The following is a 24832-nucleotide window of genomic DNA, read 5'->3' on the forward strand; positions in this document are numbered from 1 at the left end:
ATCACATGACGTTATACTGTAGCAAAAATAATTGGTCAGAAGACAATCCTAGACCACTGTGAGGGCAGTAATGTGAGGGCCCTGTAAATTTTACATTTCCCCACTACTATAGCACAATTTTAAAGGAGTAGTTCACCAAAATATATTTTTTTATCGCATTCCTGAGCCAATACTTTGATGAACAGCTGACTCATTTGAGTCTGTTCACAGACTCAATTGAGTCTCCAACCGGTCATCGAATTATTGGCTCAGGAATGCGACAAAGACAAAAACAAAAAAAAAACTCCATGAATTCAAAGGCTTTATGGGGTGTGTAATTGGTAGAAAATAAGAAATGTTTTGGGTGAACTACTCCTTTAACTTCTTGTCACGTGGACAACCAGCTGATACAGTACATCCTCCCTGCCGAGAAAAAGGTATACAGTATGTACCCTTGGTGTTTAAGTCTTAGTTTTACTGGATCTCTGTGATGCACATGACATTGTCAACCACTACATATTACAAGACCAACTGGAAAACTGGGTGGGACTTTCTGGCACAGTAATAAACTGGTTTGAATCCTACTTAATTGACAGGGACTACTTGTGTCTATAGCTAATTACACATCTGAGCGGACATAAATTACATGCAGATTTCCCCAAGTCTCCTGGGGCCTCTTCTGTTCATCATCTATATGCTCCCACTGGAGCTGAATGTGGAAAGCAACAGTTTTACCATAATTCTGCAGACGACACGCACATTAACATAACCATATCACCGGGGAATATATTCCAAAACAAGCACTGAGACATTGCATTGACCAAATAAATGATTAGCCAGAATTCAATTGAACAAAGGCAGAACTCAATTAATTGATTTTAGAGCCAAGGAAGAATAATTAAAAGTCAGTGATCTGCTCCAATCGAAAATGTTAATGTTAAAAAGCACAACCCAAGCCAGAAATTTTGGTAGTATCATGCACTCTAACCTGAACAGCAACACTGCTGCTCGAGTCCTCTCAAAGACCAAGAAAGAGGATCATATCACTCCAGTTCTCAGATCTTTACAATCTGTCATTCTGTCGTTCTGATATAACTTTATAATTAATTGGTATAATTGGTAATACTATGTTGTTTGTATCTGTTTTATTGTCTCCGCCAGGCCGAAAGGCTTGGCAAGAGAGTATGTTTTACCCTCCGTCCGTCCGTCCGTCCGTGTGTCCGTGTGTCCGTGTGTCCGTGTGTCTGTGTGTCCGTCCTGTCTGTGTGTTAGCAGCTAATCTCCGGCACCGTTGGCCCGGTCACTGCGAAACTGTGCACACCCACTCCCTGGATGCCAATTCAGAACCTCTGGCTCAAATCTTTCACATGGGCCTGTTATAGCGCCACCTGGAGGCCGATTTGTGCAAAACCCATTTTTTAACATTACTCCTACAGATTTTATCCAAATGTCACGCAAATCGGTACACAGTATCTCTATAGTCAGGTGATCAACACGGATCTGTCCGATTTCCCATATTCCATCCTGATTGGCTAAGGTTTGCTTCCAAAATGTGCAGGATTGGTCCGTTTTGAACAAAATGCCTCAAATCATGAACGCAGCTTGTGATTTCCATGAAATTTCACAAACACATTCCCACTAGGCCAAGGAAGAAATGCCACCCTTTTTCACATTGGCCTGTTATAGCGCCACCAGCAGGTCTAATTTAGCAAAACACATTTTTGGAACAAAATGCCTCAAATCATGAATGCAGTGTCCGATTGCAGTGAACGACCTAAGAATAAATGGCACCCTTTTCACATTGGCCTATTATAGCGCCACCCGGAGGCCACAATAACGTACCTGACCTGGCGGAGACCTGAGCACTTTTTCTAGTTTTAGGTCATTCTTATCGTCTATTCTCTTGACTCTATTTTAATTGCATCGGAATGTCCTATTAATATGTGTTTCTTTTGTTTAAAATACTTTGAATTACCTTGTTGTTGAAATGTGCTATACAATTATTTAAACAAGACATGACATATTGTCATATTATACCAGATTGCTTATTTCTCCCACTAAACATGGCAACGTTTTTAGATCCCATAAGGTTGCTTATTTCTCTCACTAAACATGGCAACGTTTTTAGATCCCATATTCTGAGAGGACATTGAGCAACAGCGCCACTTACCATAGAGTTACATACAGTACAGTGGCCGAACACAGTATTGTGGGTCGTCTTTAGATCCCATATTCTGAGAGGACATTGAGCCCTCATTGGCTAAAGGACCAGCCAATGAGGAAAAAGTCACGCAAAAGTCAGGACTAGTGAAAAAGTCAGGACTAGCGAGTGTAGATGTAGACCAGGTTTTGCAACCTGGTAAAAATGTGCACAATCTGCAACACTATTCCTACAGGCTCCTTTCTGTACATGTTGTGGTACTGTCTCCAGTGTGATCAAACCAAACCTGGAATTGTGTATTGTCTGCAGAAATGGTTGGAATGTCCTGAAACGTAGCCTACTGTATGTTTATGTTTATTAGATTATATGACACTCTATATTTTCACTTACTGTATGTGACATCTCTATTCTTTGTGATTTTGTCTTTTGCAGACTTTCAGCCTGTCTGTCTTGCTGTCCTTTTTTGCTGTCTTTGCATTATGCCTGTACCTCTTAGTAAGCCATATCCACAACTCTGCCCGTTTGTTCTTGTTGTTGAGTTCTTACCTACAAGGTCCCACTCTCCATTGGGTATGTAGGTAGAGATGTCTACCTCCATCATCTGGAGGTCCAACAGCCAGCCGTTGTGGGTCCAAGAGCCAAACTTCAGGTCACACTTCTGTACGTCGAACGGGAACCACCGCACGTCAATGTAGCAGGTACTCTTTAGGATGCCTGGGGGACAGGAATACATAGATAGAAACAGGTTTATATGTGATTACGATAATGATGTTGAGGATAATGATTATTAGGGTGATAATGATAATGATGATGATGATGATAACAAAAGTTATAATAATACTGTTGATGGTGATAATAATAAGGTGGAAGAGAAGGAGGCTGATGATCACAGCGGGTGAAAACAAGAGTATTCACAGTGGTGTAAAAAGTACTACATTTTTGTAAAAGTACGGAATTCAAAATTGACTTGAGTAAAAGTACAAAAGTATTGGCATGAAAATATACGTAATGTACCGAAAGTAAAAGTACTCATTATGCAGAATATCCCATTTCAAGATTTCAAAATGAAAATAGCCGATCTACAAGTTCACACTGTGTCGCATCGCCACGTGTTGTGAGCTTCTAGATCTATTTTCAAATAGCCGAAATATATAGAGAGCTTAAGTGGGTAATGTATGTTTAGTAATACAAATCTAAATCTACAAAGTAACTAGCAACTAAAGTTTTCAAATAATTGTAGTGGAGTAAAAGTACAATATTTGCCTCTGAGATGTAGCGGAGTAGAAGTATTCATGATGATAATGCTAACAACGGTGACAACCAGGACCATGGCCACTTCAAAACACATCAGGGTAGTTGCTCTCACCTGGTGGGATGTACTGGCAGGCTCCTGAGGCGTTGACCAGGACGTTGGTATGGAAGGTAGCATCAAACCTCTCATCTGCACTACAAGGAGAGATGTACAAAGTAGATGTGAGTGAACAACAGTAAGACTTAGAAGTCAACCATTACTGACACGAGAGAGGAGAGTCAATAGGGAAATAAAGGGAAATGGAAAATCTGAGTCATTTATGAATTTTCCGGGCAATTACCTCTGGTCCCGAAGCAATTGTCCCTACTAAGGGAATGCGGGTGAGGAATCTCATGGATGTCAGAATGAAATGAGATAAAGGGGGATGATATTACAATGCTGTTGAATTGAAACTCACACTGATCAGATCAAAGTCTACACTGTGCTTACAGCTACATCACAATATACTGTATATACAAAACCCACACAACGTACCAATACCACCCACAAAATGTACATACACCACCCACACAATGTACCTACACCACCCACACAATGTACTGCAGCAGATGCTACACATACAAATGTGATGGAAAATAGCCTGATGAAGGTGAAGAGAAAGAGAGAGGTGGGAGAGGGGTGTGGAGGGATTAGCATAGATCTACACAGTGTTGTTTTACGTTATTGATAATCCTCTCATTCAAAAAACACTGATCAAACATGGCTGTCTGACTCCGGGGATGCCCTTCAGACACATGAGAATTATCAAAGCATCACTCAGTATATGTACACACATAAATGTGTGTATTGTAGGCACGTGCACACCAACACCTTAAACATACAAATCGAAGCATACACGCATTAGAATCACATCATTCGAATCAGACAAATACGGATTATAATCTCTGACGTACGGTATAACAATGTTCACGTCTCACTTTTATTTCAGACATTGACATCAGAGGAAGGTACACATTTGAGCGGGCCTGTTCCTGGAATGTAACAGAAGGCGTGGCACTTTTGAATTTGACTGGGTAGCATCCCTGTCTATGCGTTGTGGCTGTGTATCAGCATCACAGCAGGAGGGACAATGTCAGAAGACCTCAAGAGTCATTTTTAATCAAATTGTTCCATCAGACACGAACAGGAAACAAAACTCAAAGTCAAACTCAAAAAGCTTGTCCTATCTATATTAAAATTAGCTAATGGGACAGCAGGCCGGCCAGCGGGCGGTCAGACCACGGCCACGTCACTCTGACATAACCATAAACAAACCACGGCAATGTCACTATGACAACATAACCATAAACAAACCACGGCTGTGTCACTATGACATCATAGAACCTCTAGTAAAATAAAAGTGTTACGAAATTATCATAAAAAGTATAAAGGTACAACAATGGTACTGAGCTATTTACATAGTCAAATTTACAGCAAGTGCAAATAACCAGTGTTCTTCAATCTGCAGTATTGTGCCAATGGTCAAATATACATAATTATATATAATCAGGTATACAGAACAATGAATGAGGATATGTGTGTATACATTACAATCAGTTTAAGGGCAGACAGGTCAAAGTATCAGTATAACCTGTGAATCGCATTGAAAACACTGATTTACAGAGGTTTGAAAAGAACAAAAGACTTAAGTGTCCCTGAGCTGAGCAAGACAGAAACTAATCCCCGGGCGCTGCCGCCCACTGCTCCTAATTGTTAGGATGGGTTAAATGCATTGGACAAATTCTGTGCTGATGTAATTGGCCATAGAAATCTATAATGCTTTGTACGTCCATTCTGACCTAAAACATTTCGCATTTACCCAGGATAAACTGGCCCTGGACCCACCTCCTCTTTAAAAAATAAGACTATGTGCTCATTCAAAACTGTCAGAATAACTCATGCTGACTCATCATCTGCCGTCATCCGTTGGCACTTTAATGGTGATAAAATAACTAAGTTGAAGGAGAGCTTGAAGGACACTTTCCTTTTTTGGACAATACAATGAAATAGAAGCCAACGGTTTACATGATAAATATTCACAGCCTTGGCCCAATAATCAGTTCTATTCAATTAGCCAAGGGAGGGGAAAAACAGAATTAATCACCCATGTTCATTTCCCAGAACAAATTGCCTAAATTAGCAATTAGTCCTAAAAAAATCAACATTACTCTAATGGACATGCCTGTCTAATAATAAAAAAGAAGAAGAAGAAGATAAAAGTATTTTTTCTATTATTTACTATTTATGGTGTGCACATCTTTTATCTTTTATCTTTTTAATTCAGGTGCAGTAATTGGCTGAATCAGTGAGTGATTTACCAAACAGCTTTCATTGATCCATACCGAGAGCTAGACACTTTTTAATGGTTTAATGAGTGCAGGTTATTAGACAAGTGCATTTGTAGTGACACAAGGTTCTCTCTGCAGGTGCAGGTGTTACAGCCTGTCTCTTGGTCTAGTCTCTCTCTCTCTGTCTCTGCTGCTCTGTCTGTCTGTCTGTCTGTCTGTCTGTCTGTCTGTCTGTCTGTCTGTCTGTCTGTCTGTCTGTCTGTCTGTCTGTCTGTCTGTCTGTCTGTCTGTCTGTCTCTGCTGCTCTCTCTGTCTCTGCTGCTCTCTCTGTCTCTCCCCCTGCGGAAACTCCCTTGCTGCAATAAGACTGGACTCCTTCAGTGAATTCTTGGCCATGTTGTACCTGTGTTTATTTCTTGGCTCCATAGCCTTCTGTACCTTGTGTTCTTGCGTTTCTGGGTCACATCCCAGATTTAGATCTTTCTACAGTACCTGCTTAGAGTTATTTTTTATTTTTTAACCCCAACCCTTTGAATATTGGATTATTATCCCACCATGGTTTTGACCTCTCCCTTGCCTCAGCTCTATTTAAGGCTTGTCCCTTGCTAATAGACACCTTGCATTGAACTTGCTGTGTCTGAATGTTCTGCACTGGATGTCCTACTCTCTCCTAGACTGAAAGAACGAGCGCCCTTCAAGACCAATCGATGGTCTTGAAGGGCGGATCCAAACCCAGCCGGCAATAGGAAGCGGCGCTTCCTATTGTTCCATGGCATTGCATTAAAAAAACAAGAAGAGAAGACATCAAGGAGATTAGCTGAAAGTGTATCAGAAAATCAACCATGGATAAAAAACATTTAGCCATCTGTGACCAAAGGTCAATAGCTAAAACAAAATGGAATCTAGATTCTATTCACAACTTAATCCTGGTGAAACTGTTGGAAATGATTGACACAATAATTGGGCTTCCACACCAAGCACTATAACTGCAGCTATATCTGAAAAATATATAGTTTTAAAAATCCTTCAAACTCAAGTGGCAGAGTCCACACCACATCTATAACGACGATAGTGGTTAACAATATAGTTATAGTTATAGTGCTTACTGCTTGGTGATACACTTAACAGTTTCATAACAATCATAATCATGGTCTGCCACATTCTATCTCTGTGCCTCATTAATTGGTTGGCAAAAGAACATTGGATCATCAATCTTTAACATGAATAAATATCACAAGCCTCCCCTGATGCAACAAAACAGCGAAACTGAACAGACAACTGTGAACATCTCACTCTCTGTGAACTGTGTCTCTCTCTCTCTCTCTCTCTCTCTCTCTCTCTCTCTCTCTCTCTCTCTCTCTCTCTCTCTCTCTCTCTCTCTCTCTCTCTCTCTCTCTCTCTCTCTCTCTCTCTCTCTCTCTCTCTCTCTCTCTCTCTCTCTCTCTCTCTCTCTCTCTCTCTCTCTCTCTCTCTCATAATAATTTTCAGAGTTGCTCATCAGATTCTGTCCAGTCTGCTCTCCTTGTGTTTGATCTTGTGCCTGTCATTTTGGGTATTGGGTTTCAGCAAGCCCCTTTGGACTGTTAGTTGTTGATTAAACTGATTTGAACTCAACTCTGCTCTGCCTCCGTTCACCTTGCATTTGGGTCCTCCTCTTCTGTCTCACAATGTAATTGTAACACAATGTCCTTTTGCATGAGTAATAGGTTATACCATAAGATAAGAGAAAAGGTTTAGCCCGTAGTCTTGACGACCATGCAGACTTATGCAAAGGTAAAAATGTCATTTAGATAGCACGTTATTTAGACAGGTTCATTGCTTACCTGGTATCTTAGAATTTCTTAACACATCTCCTGCCAAGATATTAAACATTGTTGTATCCCCATGCCAGCGTAATTACCTTAATCCGACGATCTTTAAAACGCTGCGGAAGCCACAATGTGTACAAAAAAATAAAATAAAAAGTACCTTTGAGGAGGCGGAGGCATCTGTGTGTACGCTGGAACAATAACATTCCACCCGCGGTCGGGGGCTATTTCGGTCGGGGGCTATTTTGGGGCTATGGCACGTTGAAAATGGGTGGTTTTCAATGCACAAAAAAGAAACTGAGATAAGAGTGTTTTTCTAAAAATCACATTGTCAGGGTGGATGGCTTTCTGTTTTTTTGGAATGAGATGACACCCGACTACTTCTCTGAGTGACGATCGATCATTCCAAAGCTGTGCCCCTTGTGGAATTTTACAATTTTTAAAATAGAACGCAGATCTGCGTTCTGGCAGGCAAGTGATTAATTAAATAGAAAGCAGATCTACTTCTATGGCAGGATCATTTTTTGATTGTATATTGTTTAGACTGATGCTAGGTTCTTAGTTTACCTGTGATCCTAGTTTACTGAGGCACTACACTGTCTCTCTGCGTTAGATGTATGTGTTTACCTTGCTTATTCTCTCTGTCACTCTGGATAAAGAGCGTCTGCTAAATGCCTAAATTGTAAAATAGTAAATTGTAGGTTCATGTCACACAAAGCAGCCAGGACTACATATGAAGGAAATTGATCTACAAAGTGTAGCATTCGGTACTAAATCTAACATGAGAAGAACGTTCTATAACAGTACCATCGAAAGCATCCTCACGAGTGGCACCACCGCCCATGGTTCGGGCACTGAACCACTGCCGTCCGTAGGCCACGGCGCTAGCCAACAACGGTGGGCTATGTAAGTACGGGGGGCGCGTTTTTACAGATAGCAGCTGAAGTCCTTGTCATGTCTGTCAGTCTATCGCAGTCCCTCTTGGCACACATAACACCACTGACCACTTTATGAACTCGCTGAGGAAGACTTGACGCCAAAACGCTATTAATTTAAAAAGTACCAGAAGGTTTGTTTTTTTAACTGCCAGTCTTGACTTAGGGGGCAAGATCGTCCGTCTACTATACTTAATTCTGGACTAGTTTTATGTACAGTATCAGATATTTCTAATTAATGCATGATTTAGAAAGTATCTGAGTTTTTAGCATCCAAGGAAATGCACCTAATAAATGAGTACAGAAATTACACCACTTTTTGCTCCTTTCTTGCTTCATCTCTCCCTTTCTCTCCTTCCTTCCTTGTGTCCTTCTTTCACAACGTACTGTAGGTGTAATCTTGAATGATTTGCATTTGATTTATATTATATATGTGACCAATGTCCCTTTCAATCTGCATCTGTTTGAGGACTATAATGTTGTCATCATTATTGATCACTGATCTCCGTCATAAGCTGCTTAATGTTCTGTATCATCCCTATTACAAGCACAAGCCCCTCCTTCCCCCATCTTTGGTCATGAATGGTCACACAGGCACAGGCGCGCGCGCACACACACACACACACACACACACACACACACACACACACACACACACACACACACACACACACACACACGCACACGCACACGCACACACACAGTATTCACACAGAGAGTATTCAGAGTATTCGCAGAACACACATAAACTTAAGCTATAAATTCATCTCAATCTGCTCCCGATAAAAGAATCCTCAATCAACTTGATGGAAATACTGAAGCCAGTGCCATCAATCAACTTCAACTCTCTCATATTGTGTTGTTCTAGCCCTTTAACAAGTATTTGCCTGTGGATGAGAAAGATTCAGTGTGTGATTCGGACTAGAAGGTCTCATGGGAACAAACAGACACATGCAAACTCCCTGTTGCCAGGTGTCGATGCTGCAGCATGATAATCTTATTCGGTTCCACTGAAGGGCTTCTAAGGTAACGCCATGAAGTTTCCATCAGTGGAATTTCCATACAGATTACTATGATTTATGTTTCGTAAACACGGTCTAAGCAAGAATAATTTTTCATTTCTTGAAGTCAAGAGTAGCTAAGAGGCGGAGTGACTGTCCATAGTGACAAGCTATTAAATCATAACCTGTGATACAAGGAAAGCCACCCAGGAACAAATTACCGTCTGATACCAGTTGGTAAATATTGTTGGTAAATATTGTGTGTGTGTGTGTGTGTGTGTATATATGCACACACACACACACACACACACACACACACACACACACACACACACACACACACACACACACACACACACACACACACACACACACACACACACACACACACACACACACACACACACACACACACACACAGAGAAAGAGAAAGAGAGTTGTTAACTGCATGTGCTGTTTCTGATTATATTCTTGTCTGTTTTTCAAGATGCTATATCTCTGAGCTTGACCTTTAACCTAAAAGTACTGTCAGGAATTACTGGCAAAACGGTGTTCACCATTGCTGTGGAAACATCACAAAATGAATGACCATGCAAAGCAAACTCTCACAGGGTGTCTCGCCTCTTTTAAATCGGATCCACCTCTCCTGTCCTCTTTTTCTGTCAATCCTCTGCTCCCAGTCTACTCTGGCTGGTTTTCACACATAACTATTCCAAAGCCAGTTGAACTCTGATGCCCTGTGACATGCTGAGAGGCGAGGAGCATTTGTTGTATTTACAACAAATGCTTTTTAAACAACCCGAGTTCTTTGAGTTCAAGGGGCCTATACTCACCTTGCATTGCATTCTATAATGAAGCGAACCAGAATGTTCCATAAACATAGACTCCTGTAACCTTTTATTTGTTAAAATCACTATATCCTACTTTGAAATTCAGATGAGAGTTTGGTCCAAACGAAATCCATAATTGTGTGGGTAGCCGTGAGAAAGCGCAATGATATGCACCTTTGTACTTCCCAACTTGCATAATTATAATTTACAGATGTAGCCTAATTTAAAGAAACATTTCACAGCCCCTCTGCTTAACCAGGGCTTCAGTGTTGCGGGTAAGGTATGCAATATATTATTTTCGGACAAAATAGCATCAAATTTCCGATGTTTGAGTCCATTGGCTCTAATAAAAATTAACAAATACTGTACACAACATTGCATCAGTACCAGCTCCACAAACTCCTTGATTACTGTCAACGATTCATCAGCACACAAATAAATAGTGCTGCGCAAGCCATCATTTATAATTTGTCACATGGATATTTGCAATTGCACTCCATTCTTTATCAATTTTCTTCTCAGGATTTTACTGTGTACTAGCCAAGGGTGACATTTTTAAAGGGAGTATTGTATCTGTCTAGCCTGTGTATTATTGAGTAAACAATGAACACAATCTATCTATTCCTGTTTTATTGACATGATAATCTCACATAAGCTACAGAGCCAATACAATGAGTAATATGGGTTGATCAGTACAAACAACAAAGCCAGAGGAAACATATGAAATAGGAGTGTGGATGGATTTGCCACAGCACCCACCAGAACAATGCAATAATTGTTGTTATCTTGCAAGCAATATCTCCATAGTTTGTCCATAATTCACATTATGGAAAAATTCTACGTTGTGTTTGTGTTTTGCTTTGTACAGAAACCAGTTTAGGCTTAATATGTCTGTATCGTTCCAATTTATTAGAGATAATCCAGGCGTGCATTTTGAATACAGATACAATATGGTGAAATAATACATGGTCCTATCAGTGAAATGTGGTGGAATTGTACAAAGCATGAAGCTTTGCTAGGAGAATGGGGGGGGGGGGGGGGGGGGGTCCATGCCTCTGCTTTTGATATCCCCCCATCCATAATTTTCTATTGCCAGTGGAGATATGCTTTATTCCTGCTTCTGATCAGACTGAAGTGATGTACAGTGTCTGATATGTTTGATAAAATCAATTACATAAAAAGATTGTGTTAACCCTGGCATCCCTATTTTGGGCAAACTTCTCAAATGTTCCAAACATTTGGTAACATTTGGCATCAATTTATCATTATTTAAAGAAAACAAAATATAAAAATGGCAGATCTACAAGCTCACAACGTGTTGCGATGCAATGCGTTTTGAGCTAGTACTGTAGATGTGCTACAGGTATTTACGCTATTTGTCGTTCTAAGAATTAAGTAAGTAAGAAAATTACCCAGTCCCCCCTCGTGTTGAATCGAACCCTGCTAAATACTAAAACAAACCCTAACTTGATTACACACATAAGGCAATCAAGTGGGAAATCAGATCAGATGAGCACTTTGTAAACAGCAGCAACGGTACATGTGAGATTGGAAAACTGTATTCTCTGTGAGTTATCCTGCAGTCTGTCTCCTTTTAAAGTTCAACAATGTGTTTGATGAGTCTCACCTCATCTCATCTCATGAGATGAGATGAGATGAGACTGTTCACTCTCAGAGTAATAAGAGTTATTCTCCAGCCAGAGATTGGAGAAAGGGAAAAGGAATGAGATGAGACTACTGTAGATGGGATGAAAATGAGATGAGAGGAGAGATGGAACCAAACAGAGAGTACAGTACCTGTTGTAGAGGAGGACGTCTGGCACCCAGATCTGATTGGCGGGGAAACGCAGGGTCTGAACCCCGGGGTAATTGTCCACGTTCCACGCAAGGTAGACGTCCGTCCAGTACTACAATGGCACGAGGCAGAAGGATCAAGAGAATATAAGATTTAAGAAAAGTTAGTGACAGAGGGAAGGAAAGAGAACAAAGGGGGGAAGTAAATAGACACATACAACCTTGATCTTGTTTGTTTATGGTTATGTCTGAGTCATAGTGACATGTCATGCCTATATATGGGCGTATCGGGTTTGTTCATAGTTATGTCTGAGTCATAGTGACATGTCTTGCCTATGGGCGTATAGGGCTTGTTTATCTTTGAGTCTCCTACCAGAGACATTAGCATCTTTCCGCCGGTCATCAAATTATTGGCTTAGGAATTCGACAAAAAACTAAAAATCTCCATGAATTCAAGGCTTCATGGGGTGTGTAATTGATAGAAAATAAGTAATTTTTCGGGTGAACAACTCCTTTAATTTGGTTTATTTAGGATCCCTGTTAGCTGTTACAAATGGAAATGAATGTGATTTGAGCCCATTCCAAACATGCAAACAGAGAGAAAGTGTTAACTTTACTTTAACTTTTCTGGGAAATGTGTGTTTGTATGATAGCCTACTTGTTACTGATGGTGTTGTAGTCGATGCCTTGTTTGGCAAAGCAATGTCAAAAGCGACAGTCAGAGATGTTCTCACAGAGATGTGAACTATATGGTGGGGGGATGCTTCCTGTGCGTGCATGTGTGCATGCATATGTGTGTCTTGGCGCCAGTAGGTTTGATGATTGGTGGTGTTGGTGTTGGCACCTTATTTGGCAATGCAATGTTGAAAATAGCCAACGGCCATTCCAGATTTCCCCTGCACACAAATCTAAAATTAGCTTAATTGGCTTCACTCCTGTCCAAGCTAAGAGTAGATTTTAGCAAAGTAAAATGAAAACAATCACTGTGTAATTTAAAAGACTATGTTATACTATAGGTAAATGACAGACCTATGTTGGAGTCTTGATGCTGTCACTTGCATTATCTTTGTATGGTCCTCTGGTTTCCTTCAACACCAAAAGATATATACATACATAAGAGTTGTTGAGCTAACACCCCCATGCACGTGTGCGTGCGTGGGAGACATGCATTAGACATGTTACCTTACATAGTCCATTATCCTCACAGACTGCAGAGCTACTGAGTTGTGTTTTGTGTATTTTGGCTGTAATCCGTCCTGTTCCAGCCAACTGACATGAAAGAGGAGAGGCTCTAGAGTTCTAAACCACCAGGGCCACAGATGACACGTGTAGTGATGAAGCGATTAGGTGCATGACTGAAAACACATGTCAGCAGCCATTAAATTGAGACTAATTATTTGATTATAACAGAGCAACCTGAGGCAGACTTGGACTGATATGGAGGTCACGCACACATATACAGACAGACAGACAGACAGACAGACAGACAGACAGACAGACAGAGAGACAGACATTTTGGAATTTCTGTTTTGTTGTGTGTGTATTGATTGTCTTGTTTGTATTGTACTGACCCAAGCAAAATGTATTTCCTCTGTGGCCAATATAGGACATCTAATCTAATCTACTCCTGCCAGTGTCCTTGAGCAAGGCACTGTCCTTGCTTAGAGCTGGAGCTGGTGACTGGGCACTGCTCAGAGGCTGCCTGCTTCCCCTAATGGAGGATGGGTTAGGATGGGTCAAACGCAGAGGACGGATTTCCCCACCTGGAGCCATAAAGTATAACTTAACTGCCAATGCGGATAATGAATCACTGATAATGAAGCTTGGCTGTGAACCCATGCCAACAGTTGGCCCTGTTAAGCTGCACACCAACGGTGTAGTGCTACTATATAAGGGCGCACATTTCTAAATGGTCCAAAAAATGTAATGGAACAAATGAAATGAAAAGCAATGACTATATCTTTCTAATAATATTACCATTTCCCATTCCTAATAATGTGCTATTGATTTTATAACACCATGTCTTGATTTAGTGTTTTTAATTAGTTGTACAGTAGGTTTCTTTTTTTTTTTTTTTTTTTTTTTCATCCTATGCCTCTATTCAACATTTCCTGCTTGTCCGTATACTGTAGCTTATGCCGTTGTTGTGAGTCTTTGGTATTACACTAATTGCATTTGTTCTGCATACGATTCGGTTTAAAAATGTTTTGCATTTCACGTGCTTGTATTTACGTGCATATAACGTGCACGATATTGAAGACACATTCATCCCATCTCTTTACTTTGTTGCAGTTAGGCAGTGTAGTGTTCTGTTTTTCCTTTGAGTGATACATGGTATTCCGTTTTGAGTTACCGTTCTGTCTGCTACGTGGCACCAACAATGCAGTCCATATTGTTTCAGTGAGCTGCCTTTATTTATTGTGATAGTGATGTTATATATCACACAGTAAAGTCCTTGGTGTTTCAAACAGGCAAATACAAAAAAGAATGTCAATTTGTCGTTTTCTAAATTTCTTTTTTTTTACGACATACAGGGCAGGCATTAAATGGTGAATTTAACTCTAAGAGTGTATACAGGCCCATTTCGTTCCATGAACTCCGAGTTCAATGAACACTCAGTATTGTACAGCATACAGTACTATACGTATTTGCTCTGTGATAAACAATAGTGCTACACCACTGATGCATACAGTACATGCCTTTTCGTGACATTGGTCATGTAGGTCAGCTGATATGTTATGTTAGGAGCAGCATGGCAGCGTGTTTGGGCCTCATTAAGAATACTGTACTATATGTGTGTGCACACTTACACTGTAAAATCCTGAGACGAGTGTGTGTGTGTGTGTGTGTGTGTGTGTGTGTGTGTGTGTGTGTGTGTGTGTGTGTGTGTGTGTGTGTGTGTGTGTGTGTGTGTGTGTGTGTGTGTGTGTTCTCTCCAGTGTGTCTGAGTATGCTATATATAGTCACATGCACTCAGATGTTGTGGCCATAGGGCATACTCCCTATAGAATGAATGATGTGTTGCTGATGTGGCCACTAATGATTGTGTCTGCGTGTGTGTGTGTGTGTGTGTGTGTGTGTGTGTGTGTGTGTGTGTGTGTGTGTGTGTGTGTGTGTGTGTGTGTGTGTGTGTGTGTGTGTGTGTGTGTGTGTGTGTGTGCGTGTGTGCGCGTGTGTGCGTGTGTGTGTGTGTGTGTGCGCCTGTGGCGAAGTGTTTGCATAATGTCAGTACAGGTGTGTGTGTATGTACGGTAAGTGTGTGGTGTGAATATATGTGTGCGCGACTTCCATATAAGTCTATGTCTGCCTCAGGTTGCTCTGTTATAATGAAAGAAGTAGCCTACATGTAAAGGCTGCTGACATGTGTTTTCAGTCATGCACCTAATGGCTTCATCACTACACGTGTCATCTGTGGCCCTGGCGGAGGCTCTAGAGCCTCTCCTCTTTCATGTCAGTTGGCTGGAACAGGACGGATTACAGCCAACAGACGCGAAACACAACTCAGTAGCTCTGCAGTCTGTGAGGATAATGGGCTATGTAATGTCTAATGGCTCTGAAGTTTGATTTGGTGTTACGTAACTGGAATTGAGGAAATCGTCACTAATTTGAGACCATGACATTTTTGTTTAAAACGATGGTAAAGTAATTTAAGACTGATCATTTTGGAACCTTTAATTTGTTTTGCCAAAAGAAAGTAAATAACGTAAACAACCTCAAATGAAAAAAACAAATGTCAACTAAAATATCTGGCCAGCAGTTAATCACTTTCAACATGGTTGCCACTAGACACCATCATATGAAAAAGTATGAAATAGGGCTTACTAGCCACCACTCTAAAACACTGTGGGCCAACCCTGTTAGATAAAGTGACATTCTTATGCATGTTTAATGTGTGCGTTGGTCTGTTTCCTATAAATCTGCTGTCATTGCAAAGTTCTCTCAGAGCCATCAGAGTCAAGCAGAAAACTGAATAATGTTAGGTCGTAAATTCCTTTTAATGACAAGCTGTAGTATCATTTTCTTTATGGTAGTGGTGAGGTTCAGACATAATACTGCACAGTAGGCAAACATTCAGTATGTGAACATTCATCGGAAATAGCCAATCTACATGCTCACACAATGAGTTGCAATGTGGCACCACCCATCTGGCCCGTGTTAAGTGGTCTCTAGATGGGTGGGCTGTGAAGGCTGTCAAGATTTTCAAGTGGACCACTGATCCAGAAAGGGTTGGGAACCACTGATCTAGAAGTGAACAGTCTGTGTCAGTGAGTTGGATAATGTAGTGCTAAGGTCTTCTCTGAAATGTGCTGTGTCTGCGCTGCGGTGCCCCATCTGCCACCCCATCAGTGCAGGTGAATAATTCAGTCATTCAAAACCTGTGAGCCTGTCAGCTTGATTGGATTGGGTATGTCCAATAGTGCTGGTGGGGGTGCGTCTCGTGACATCCTTAATCCAATCAATCCGGGAACGCATCTGTGTCATTTTACATTCATTTGGCTATTCAAAAATAGCAGATACACAAGCTCGAGCTTGTAGATCTGCTATTTTAGAAAAATCTTGAAAATTTGTGCAAATCTTTGAATATATACAGTATACATTTTCAACTCAAATCTTTGCCTCTGGGGGTCCCTGGAACAACATATTTTGAGATGGGGGTCCGCGGCCAAATACATATCATCTTGGGGGCCCTTGACATGAAAAGGTTTGAGAACCACTGATTATAGCAACATATAGTTTTTTCAAAAAAATGTTAGGATTTAGAAGACATTAGAATACCCAGAAGCAAAGATTTGAGTTACAAATGTTCACTTTAAAAAATATATATTCAAAATTTTGCACAAAATGTTCATCATTTAAAAAAAAATAGCAGATCTAAAAGCTCATAGCGTGGCACTCGGTGCCGCGCTATGAGCTTGTAGATCTGCTATTTTTGAATAGCCAAAAGATAATGGTTAAAGTGGTTAAAATCTAAAATAACAGATGCTTAATGGGTTAAAGGGACGTCCTACTCCTCCTAATAGGGACTACCAACGTAATGAAACAGAAGTGCCGACACAGTAAAATCATCAGTGTTAATTTAACTCACAGAGTGTACAAATTAGTCCTATTGACCCGGATTTAAATTAACGCTAGTATGGATTTTATTGTGTACATGGCTGTCCTTGATGACCTTTCCTACCGCAAAACCTCCTCTTTATGGTTTAAAAAAAAGATAGATGTAATGAATGACAGCCATCTATCTAAACATCAATCCATTTAGCCTCAAATGTGTTTGTGACTCTAAACAATTTCAAACTACCCTAAAATGTGACCACTGTCAGCATGGGCCCCATGGGATTTATTATAGTGGCTCTTTGTTTGTGCCACATGATTTAATAATAGTAATATAAATAATAAAACCTTTACAGAGCTTACAGATAAATTTAAAAGAAGCACAGTAAAACTAAACCAATAAAAGAAGAAATAATAATATAATGAAACAACTGGAAAACATCCAGGTCGCAACTTCACAACTGACAAACTGTTGCATATGGGTTTGAAGTTTTTAAATGCAGTTTGCCTCTTTGTTTTGTATGGACTGAAACATGAACAAACACTGAGGGAGCAAATCGGCATTACAAATAACCAATGTCACATGCATGTACATGTGTGCACACATACACACACACACACACACACACACACACACACACACACACACACACACACACACACACACACACACACACACACACACACACACACACACACACACACACACACACACACACACACACACACACACACACACACACACACACACACAGAAACACAGAAACAAACAAACACAATTATGACTATCATAATAGAATCAAGGCAAAACAGGTGTATGCGTATGAAGAGGAGACATACCAACTGCAGCCAGGCATTTGTAATCAACACTTGGTTCTTTTCATCCTGGAGGGTAAGAGAACAAAGGAAGGGTACAGAGAGAGAGGGAGAGAGAGAGAAAGAGAAAGAGAGAGAGAGAGAGAGAGGGGATAACATAATGAGTTAAGTGGAGCGTAACTCCAAATATTTCCCTGGAGGAGGAAAAGTCTGGAAGAGTTGAGATAAGATTGAGAAACAGATAGGCCGTGAAATTCTTTCCTATTTATACAGTTTAGTCACTTTGAGACCCTAGTGTGCATATGCAAAAACACAGATAAAACTTTGATAGAAATTTGACAAGGAAATACATATAAAAACACATTGGACAGAATAGATGCAGCAGTCAAACAACAAACAAAGAAGCAGATCAAAGTTAACAATCACAAGCGACATGTCCCATCTCAATCCCTAAAAGTCCTCCAACGGAGCAAAACACTTCAATTTCAAGGCCTGTAGTTTGTTCCATTTGTATGGGGCATAGTATAAAGGTTCACAAGAAGCTCAATGTAAATGATACTTAATGGCCAACAAGTGGTGGCTGGGGTGGTGGAGGGTAAGCAGTGGCAACATGAGACAACGCAGCAAGCAGTCAATGAGCGGCAAGGAAGAGGTCAGGCTTCCCAGTTTAAATGGGGCACCCCATTAGTGAATTGTGTATGTGATTGGTTGAGAACGGGAGAACGTGGAGCTAAGGCTGACCAGAAAGAGTTCCATGACTTAGGCCACGTCCACACGGAGACGTTTTAAAAAATGTCAGAGTCGTTTTCAAAAAGTTTACCGTACACACGGAATCATCTCAAGAAATGTGTGTGTCCACACAAAACCACTGAAAACACCACAAATCCACTGAAAACGCTGTAGTATATATGCCCGGCCTGTGGGTGGCGCTGTAAAGCTGCCACAAAGCACCAAAAAGAGAGAGGAAGAGTGCGATGTAAACAAAAACAACAGGTTGTATATGCTGTTCTCCATGTCCACTTGTTGCTGACGGTGGTAGTGTAGGAGCAGTACATTTTGCTGTAAAAGCCCATCGCGTAAAGTAGCTTCTGCAGCACGAACGCAAAGCTGACGGGGGCCGCCATGTTTGTTGTTGTTGGGTGGGGGGGGTGGGGGGGTCGGCGCATGCGGGTTAAGCGAGAGGTGGAGCTATGGACTCATCGGTTCAGGAAAGATGCGTCTTTAGGTGTACACATGTAGACGCAAGGGTGGTGTCTTCAGAGTTATTCACTCTGGGACCCGGTTTAAAAAATGAGCGTCTTCACGCACCCAAAACGCTGGCTCCGTGTGGACGAAACGTCTAAACGATTAAAACTTTTGCGGATACACCTAAAAACGTCTCCGAGTAGATGTGGCCTAAGGCTGACCAGAAAGAGTTCCATGACATCTTCAAGCTAGCTCTTTAAAAGTCTAGTTTTGTGATGGTTCGGTTGTACTATCCTGTCAAAACCAGTGTTTCTTCTGTTTACCTCTCCCCCGAGTTTCTTTTTGGTTCTCTGTTTCTCTGTCTGTGTGTGTCTGTCTGGGCATGATGCAGCACTCCATTCCTCTGGAGCTGCCAATCAATCTGCACACCTGCAACCCATCTCCACTCACCAAGCTCCTATACAGTAGTTATATACCCCGGCTTTACACTCTAGTCTTCACAAGATCATTCAGTTCTCCAATTGGATATTAACAATACGGCCAAGTTCAAGTTCTCTTTCAATATATGTTGCTTGAACTCTGTTACAATCCATGTTTCCCTGTACCTGAGGTCCAGTTATTGTCTCCGCCTGACTGCTTCGCTCTGCGTCCCGCCTGCCTGCCAGTGTCTTGCCAGCCTATTTTCCAAATGACAGCTCGGCTCTATCTGCCTTCCCCATGCACTCTACTGTCTGTGCTCATCATCTAACCACTTCACAATAAACCTGTGTTTGCACAGTTGCAAGCTGTGTGCCTGATTCCTGCTTTCCAAAACTAACTAAACCTAACAACCTTTTTTTTGACAGATTCTCATGACTTGAGTTCCAGCCCTGCAGACCTGGAAATCGCACTTGAATGAATGACCACCACCAACTAACAAAGCGTGGCAGTGAAACCATTTATCCTACTAATTGGGGTATTGAAAGCCTTCATGGTGATTCATGTAATGATAATCAATATTCACCAGCGTGAGCATTAATGATTGTAATGTGTATCGGTTTGAACGAATGAAAAATTGTCTGTGGTGCCAGCCCGGCGTTTCACCTGACAAAATAATGTTCAGTCCTATCCACTACATAAGGCTGCACATGGAAGTCTTTGCAGTTAGCGCCACAATCTTCCCCACACACCCTATTAAATTCCACACCATAACACACACAATAAATTGCACAGACACAATCGGTTGCAGTTCAAAAAGTACTGTATACTGTATATTGATTGTTCACTACAGTTCAGTTCAAAGTTTCAAACACGACCGCAACACAGTTCCCAGTTAGATCCAAGCCCACAACAGTTCCAACATAGACAGACTGTTGCCAGTTCGTTGTAACAAAAACCCCTCTGCTCTGTTTTGTCGGCAAGTTAGTTACTCACAGCCAGAATAAGCGTTTGCTTGGTTAATCCACACTCCCCGAGGGTTTACTCCTAGTGATTGCAACGATCCACAGAGCCATGATAATGTAATGATTAATTATAATCATAGTAATTAATACATTATAATAATTATAATAATTATGTAAATTATAACATTTCTAATATACAGGAAGGTCTTGGTTCATTGAACAGTTCATGTAAATTAATTTGAGGGCATTTTCTTATGAATTTCTGACTTCCTTTTATTCCTTATAGCTTTGCTCTTGTGTGTCTTCAGCTTTTGTGCTTGAGGCATTCCTTGCCTCCAACAACCTTGGGACTAAAATAATATGATGAACTCAAATAGGTCAAACACTGTAGTTCATCATACAGGAGTAGCATGACAGAGCAGGTTGACCTACAAAGAAAGGAATTATTTACTGGTCCCTGGGGGGGGGGGGGGATTTGTTTTACTGCTTCACCCAGCAGATGGCTGCTCAGATGGCTCGGATGAGTGCATGTTGGGGGGAGCTGTTAAATGGATCCCTGGCTAATAAGCCTTATATAAAAACAGAAACACCTTCAATATTTTAGGGCAATTAAATGTACTCAGGCATAATAAAGCTTATTAGACAGAGATCCTTTTAAGCCTAATGCATAATACACCATGACCTGAACGGTCGAAATGTGTTGGGTTCGGCTGACTACAGAGTACAATATATGACGATATGACATCATTCAGCCCATGGCTTCAGGTTCATTCTGTCAGCAGTGAAGCAAGGTACAAACACCCCTGAAATCTCTCTCTAGTGACCATTCATAAACACAACCTATCGCTAGAAAGGGCAAAACCTCCATACTTCCATCACAAGCTCCCCACAGCGTGTTGCGATATCCAGGTATTAATGTAACCATCGCTTCCAGCAGTGCTGGCTGTCCCCCCCCCCCCCTTTCTGTACCCACACTCACTCCACTACAGCTACTCAAGTGTATTATAGTCAGCTTGTTCATGACAAGTCCTACTGCACCACCGACTGAGTCCAACATGCAAGTCTCCTGGCTGTCATGGCTGGGTCCATTTGGTTCCACTTGTACACTCTTCTGAGTTAAAGTAACACTGGGATTTTATTGTGTAGAGTGTTAGAACAAAAAGCTTAGGTGGGAGAAGTGCTTGTTTTGCAGAACCTTACAGTGACAGGGAACAACTTTACAGTTGTAGCTCTCCTGTTTGCAGAATGCAGACACATGCTGTGACAGTGTATGCATTGTCTCCCGTTTGTCTCTGCAAACAGCGTGAAATCTGACAGTCTGCAGGCATTGCATGGGGGATAACAACAATGACAACACCATGGCTTTCTCTCTATGGAGCAGTTTTCCTTTTAGGCGTGGCTCTGTAGGAAGTGAGCTGTCCTAGGGAAATGGATCAGTCTGTAGTAGGCGTGTCTGTCTGTGTCTATAGATTAACCTCGCAAACTGCTGGACCGATCAATGCCACGTGTCTTGTGCACAGTGCAAGTAGGCCAAATAAGTACGTTTTATGTGTTTTCAAATATTTAACTTAAATTGAATAACTGTCATTGGCGGTTGAATTGGGCTGAAACATTGCCTAATATGGAGTCATATAGACTGGGCCACATGTATTCCGAGATCCACGGATGCCATACCATTATCATACCCCATGACCCATCTTGTTTTTTGTTTGTTTGTTTGTTTATAACAATAACAATTGTGGAATCAGTAACCTGCAATATCATTTTATTATGCTGGAACATCACCCATTGCTGGAAGATTGCCCTTAGTTCTGGACAACCCACTGTGCAGAACAGATACACATTTTAATTCTAAATCTAATCATAACATCAATCCTCACTAACATTGACCTTCTGTCTCTCTCTCTCTCTTCCGAGCCTTCGTCCTTCTCCTTCCGCCCAACACTCCTCACTGACAGGTGCCGCCCCAGCCCGTAGAAATACGTACAAATGACAATTGTCACCCTCCCGGCTTCCCTCCCCCAAGCACGGACCACGGTGGATTCTAACCCACAACCTCTGCAATGGTGGGCAGGCACTTTACCACAGCGCCACCAGTGCGCTTTAAAAAAAAAATTTTTTTTAAAGAATATCATTTTTTTTTAAACATTTTAACAACACAAAACTTCTATGGGGGACCCTGGCATGAAAAAAGTCTGAGAACCAATGCAGTACAGCATTAGAATGCAAAGCAGACTCCCTATCCCTGAGAACACCTGTCACCTGATAGCACAGATGTATGGAACAATGGGTGTTCCAAGTATCACACATACACACACACACACAGTGTTGCAACCCCGCAGGCTCCAGCACTGTTTTTTTTATGTCCTTTGCTGTTCATTACTTAAAGTCATGCTGTTCCTCCATCTCATTATGAGATTCAAAGTACCAACACTCGAGCATGCTGGCATCTCTCTCTCTCTCTCTCTCTCTCTCTCTCTCTCTCTCTCTCTCTCTCTCTCTCTCTCTCTCTCTCTCTCTCTCTCTCTCTCTCTCTCTCTCTCTCTCTCTCTCTCTCTCTCTCTCTCTCTCTCTCTCTCTCTCTCTCTCTCTCTCTCTCTTCTCTCTCTCTCTCTCTCTCTCTCTCTCTCTCTCTCTCTCTCTCTCTCTCTCTCTAAATCAATCAATCAATCACACTGCTGTGTTGTATTTATGTAGAAATAATTATACATTTTCTCATTTTCTTCCTCACTCTCTCTCTCTCTCTCTCTCTCTCTCTCTCTCTCTCTCTCTCTCTCTCTCTCTAAATCAATCAATCAATCACACTGCTGTGTTGTATTTATGTAGAAATAATTATACATTTTCTCATTTTCTTCCTCAAGAGGTGATAAAATCTCTTTCACCACCAGTGGGTGAACGAGTGGGTGGATTCACCCTGTATCTCTGGTCTCTCATGGTCCCATGTCTGTCTAACTGAGACATTTTCTTTCTTTCTTTCTTTACCTTTTTGTCCTCAGCTCAACTTCAACTTCACTTTGTCACATAACAGGTTCATAGGTGTAAAAGAGTGGGTGACATTATTTGTGTACAACCTACCCATGCAGTTGCATTAAATAATAATAAGAATAGAGGGAACAAATATCAAGTATACATAAAGTCTGTACTCAGGAAAGTAAAGGTACCTCAGTCAGCCATTTCCCTGCCCTAGAGGGCAAAACTGTGCAATGTGTGCAATGTGTTCATTTAAATTCCAGGGCCGGCTTTAGTTCACAGTCTGGCCCTATACAAACATGACTGACACAAGGAATTAACGATCAGTATAATGTATTATATCCCTTCAAGCATTGTCATACATCCATCCTCAACACATTGCCCCACACAGGCAGGAAGATGGAGGGAGGTACAGGGCATGCCTCCTGGCAGAGATTTGCCAGGAGGCATGCCCTGAGCCCTTCCTTGGAGCAATCTTATGTCCCTCTGGCCCTTTGTGACGAGTTCCTCTTTATGTAGCCGTCAGTCAGCCTTCCATTGTGTGTGTGTGTGTGTGTGTGTGTGTGTGTGTGTGTGTGTGTGTGTGTGTGTGTGTGTGTGTGTGTGTGTGTGTGTGTGTGTGTGTGTGTGTGTGTGTGTGTGTGTGTGTGTGTGTGTGTGTGTGTGTGTGTGTGTGTGTGTGTGTGTGTGTGTGTGTGTGTGTGTGTGTGTGTGTGTGTGTGTGTGTGCGACTGTGCGTGTGTGTGCGACTGTGCGTGTGCGTGAGAGAGAGCGAGATCTCCCAGATCTAGATTTGGTTGAGATGGCTGTGTTTAGTGCTTGACCTTTCCTTTGTGCTATACTGTCGGGATTTTGTGCACCTTCAATGGGTGGTATCACCTCTGTCCCCCTCAATACAAGCACTCTAATCTCCTCATAAATCAACTCTGATGGCCTTTAGAGTGGCTGACAAGGACCCCACACAAGCAACAATAGCTCCCTATCTGTACATTATTGTGGCTTTAAGATACACAGAAATCCTGTTTTGTCACATCAGAACGCCCGCCAAATAAAACTCAAGTTTGATGGTAAGCGAATTGGTTGTCAAATTGATTTTTCCAAAAGAATCCTATACTGAATGTTTTAGTGACACTGTGACTGAATAAGCATTGGGTTTTTATGGCATGGCGGTGAATTAGGCCCAGGAGTCTAAACCATGGATTGTCTGTCTCCACAAAAGAAGACCAATCACTGCTCAGCTCACGTCACGCTGCTATACAGTACGTGCATACGGTGCACCTCAAGGCCAAGATCCAGAGGTAACGTTATCAACACACAAAGCTCACGTTAGCACCTTAATC

General features: G+C 41.5%; 1 protein-coding gene across 1 annotated transcript in view; it reads right to left on the bottom strand.

The window, feature by feature from the left end:
• The window catches only part of LOC311054868 (neuronal acetylcholine receptor subunit alpha-7-like), a gene marked incomplete at both ends in the record, with an annotated part of 71174 nt that overhangs the window by 21353 nt on the left and 24989 nt on the right, over positions 1 to 24832 (bottom strand). Inside the window, 4 exons of the mRNA XM_084070865.1 lie at positions 2687 to 2854; positions 3507 to 3586; positions 12091 to 12200; positions 17980 to 18024. Coding sequence (XP_083926991.1) covers positions 2687 to 2854; positions 3507 to 3586; positions 12091 to 12200; positions 17980 to 18024 — 403 coding nt within the window. The remainder of the gene's footprint in view (positions 1 to 2686; positions 2855 to 3506; positions 3587 to 12090; positions 12201 to 17979; positions 18025 to 24832) is intronic.

Source organism: Gymnoscopelus microlampas (genome assembly GCF_963454915.1).
Source record: "Gymnoscopelus microlampas genome assembly, chromosome: 2".
Classification (NCBI taxonomy): Eukaryota; Metazoa; Chordata; class Actinopteri; order Myctophiformes; family Myctophidae; genus Gymnoscopelus; species Gymnoscopelus microlampas.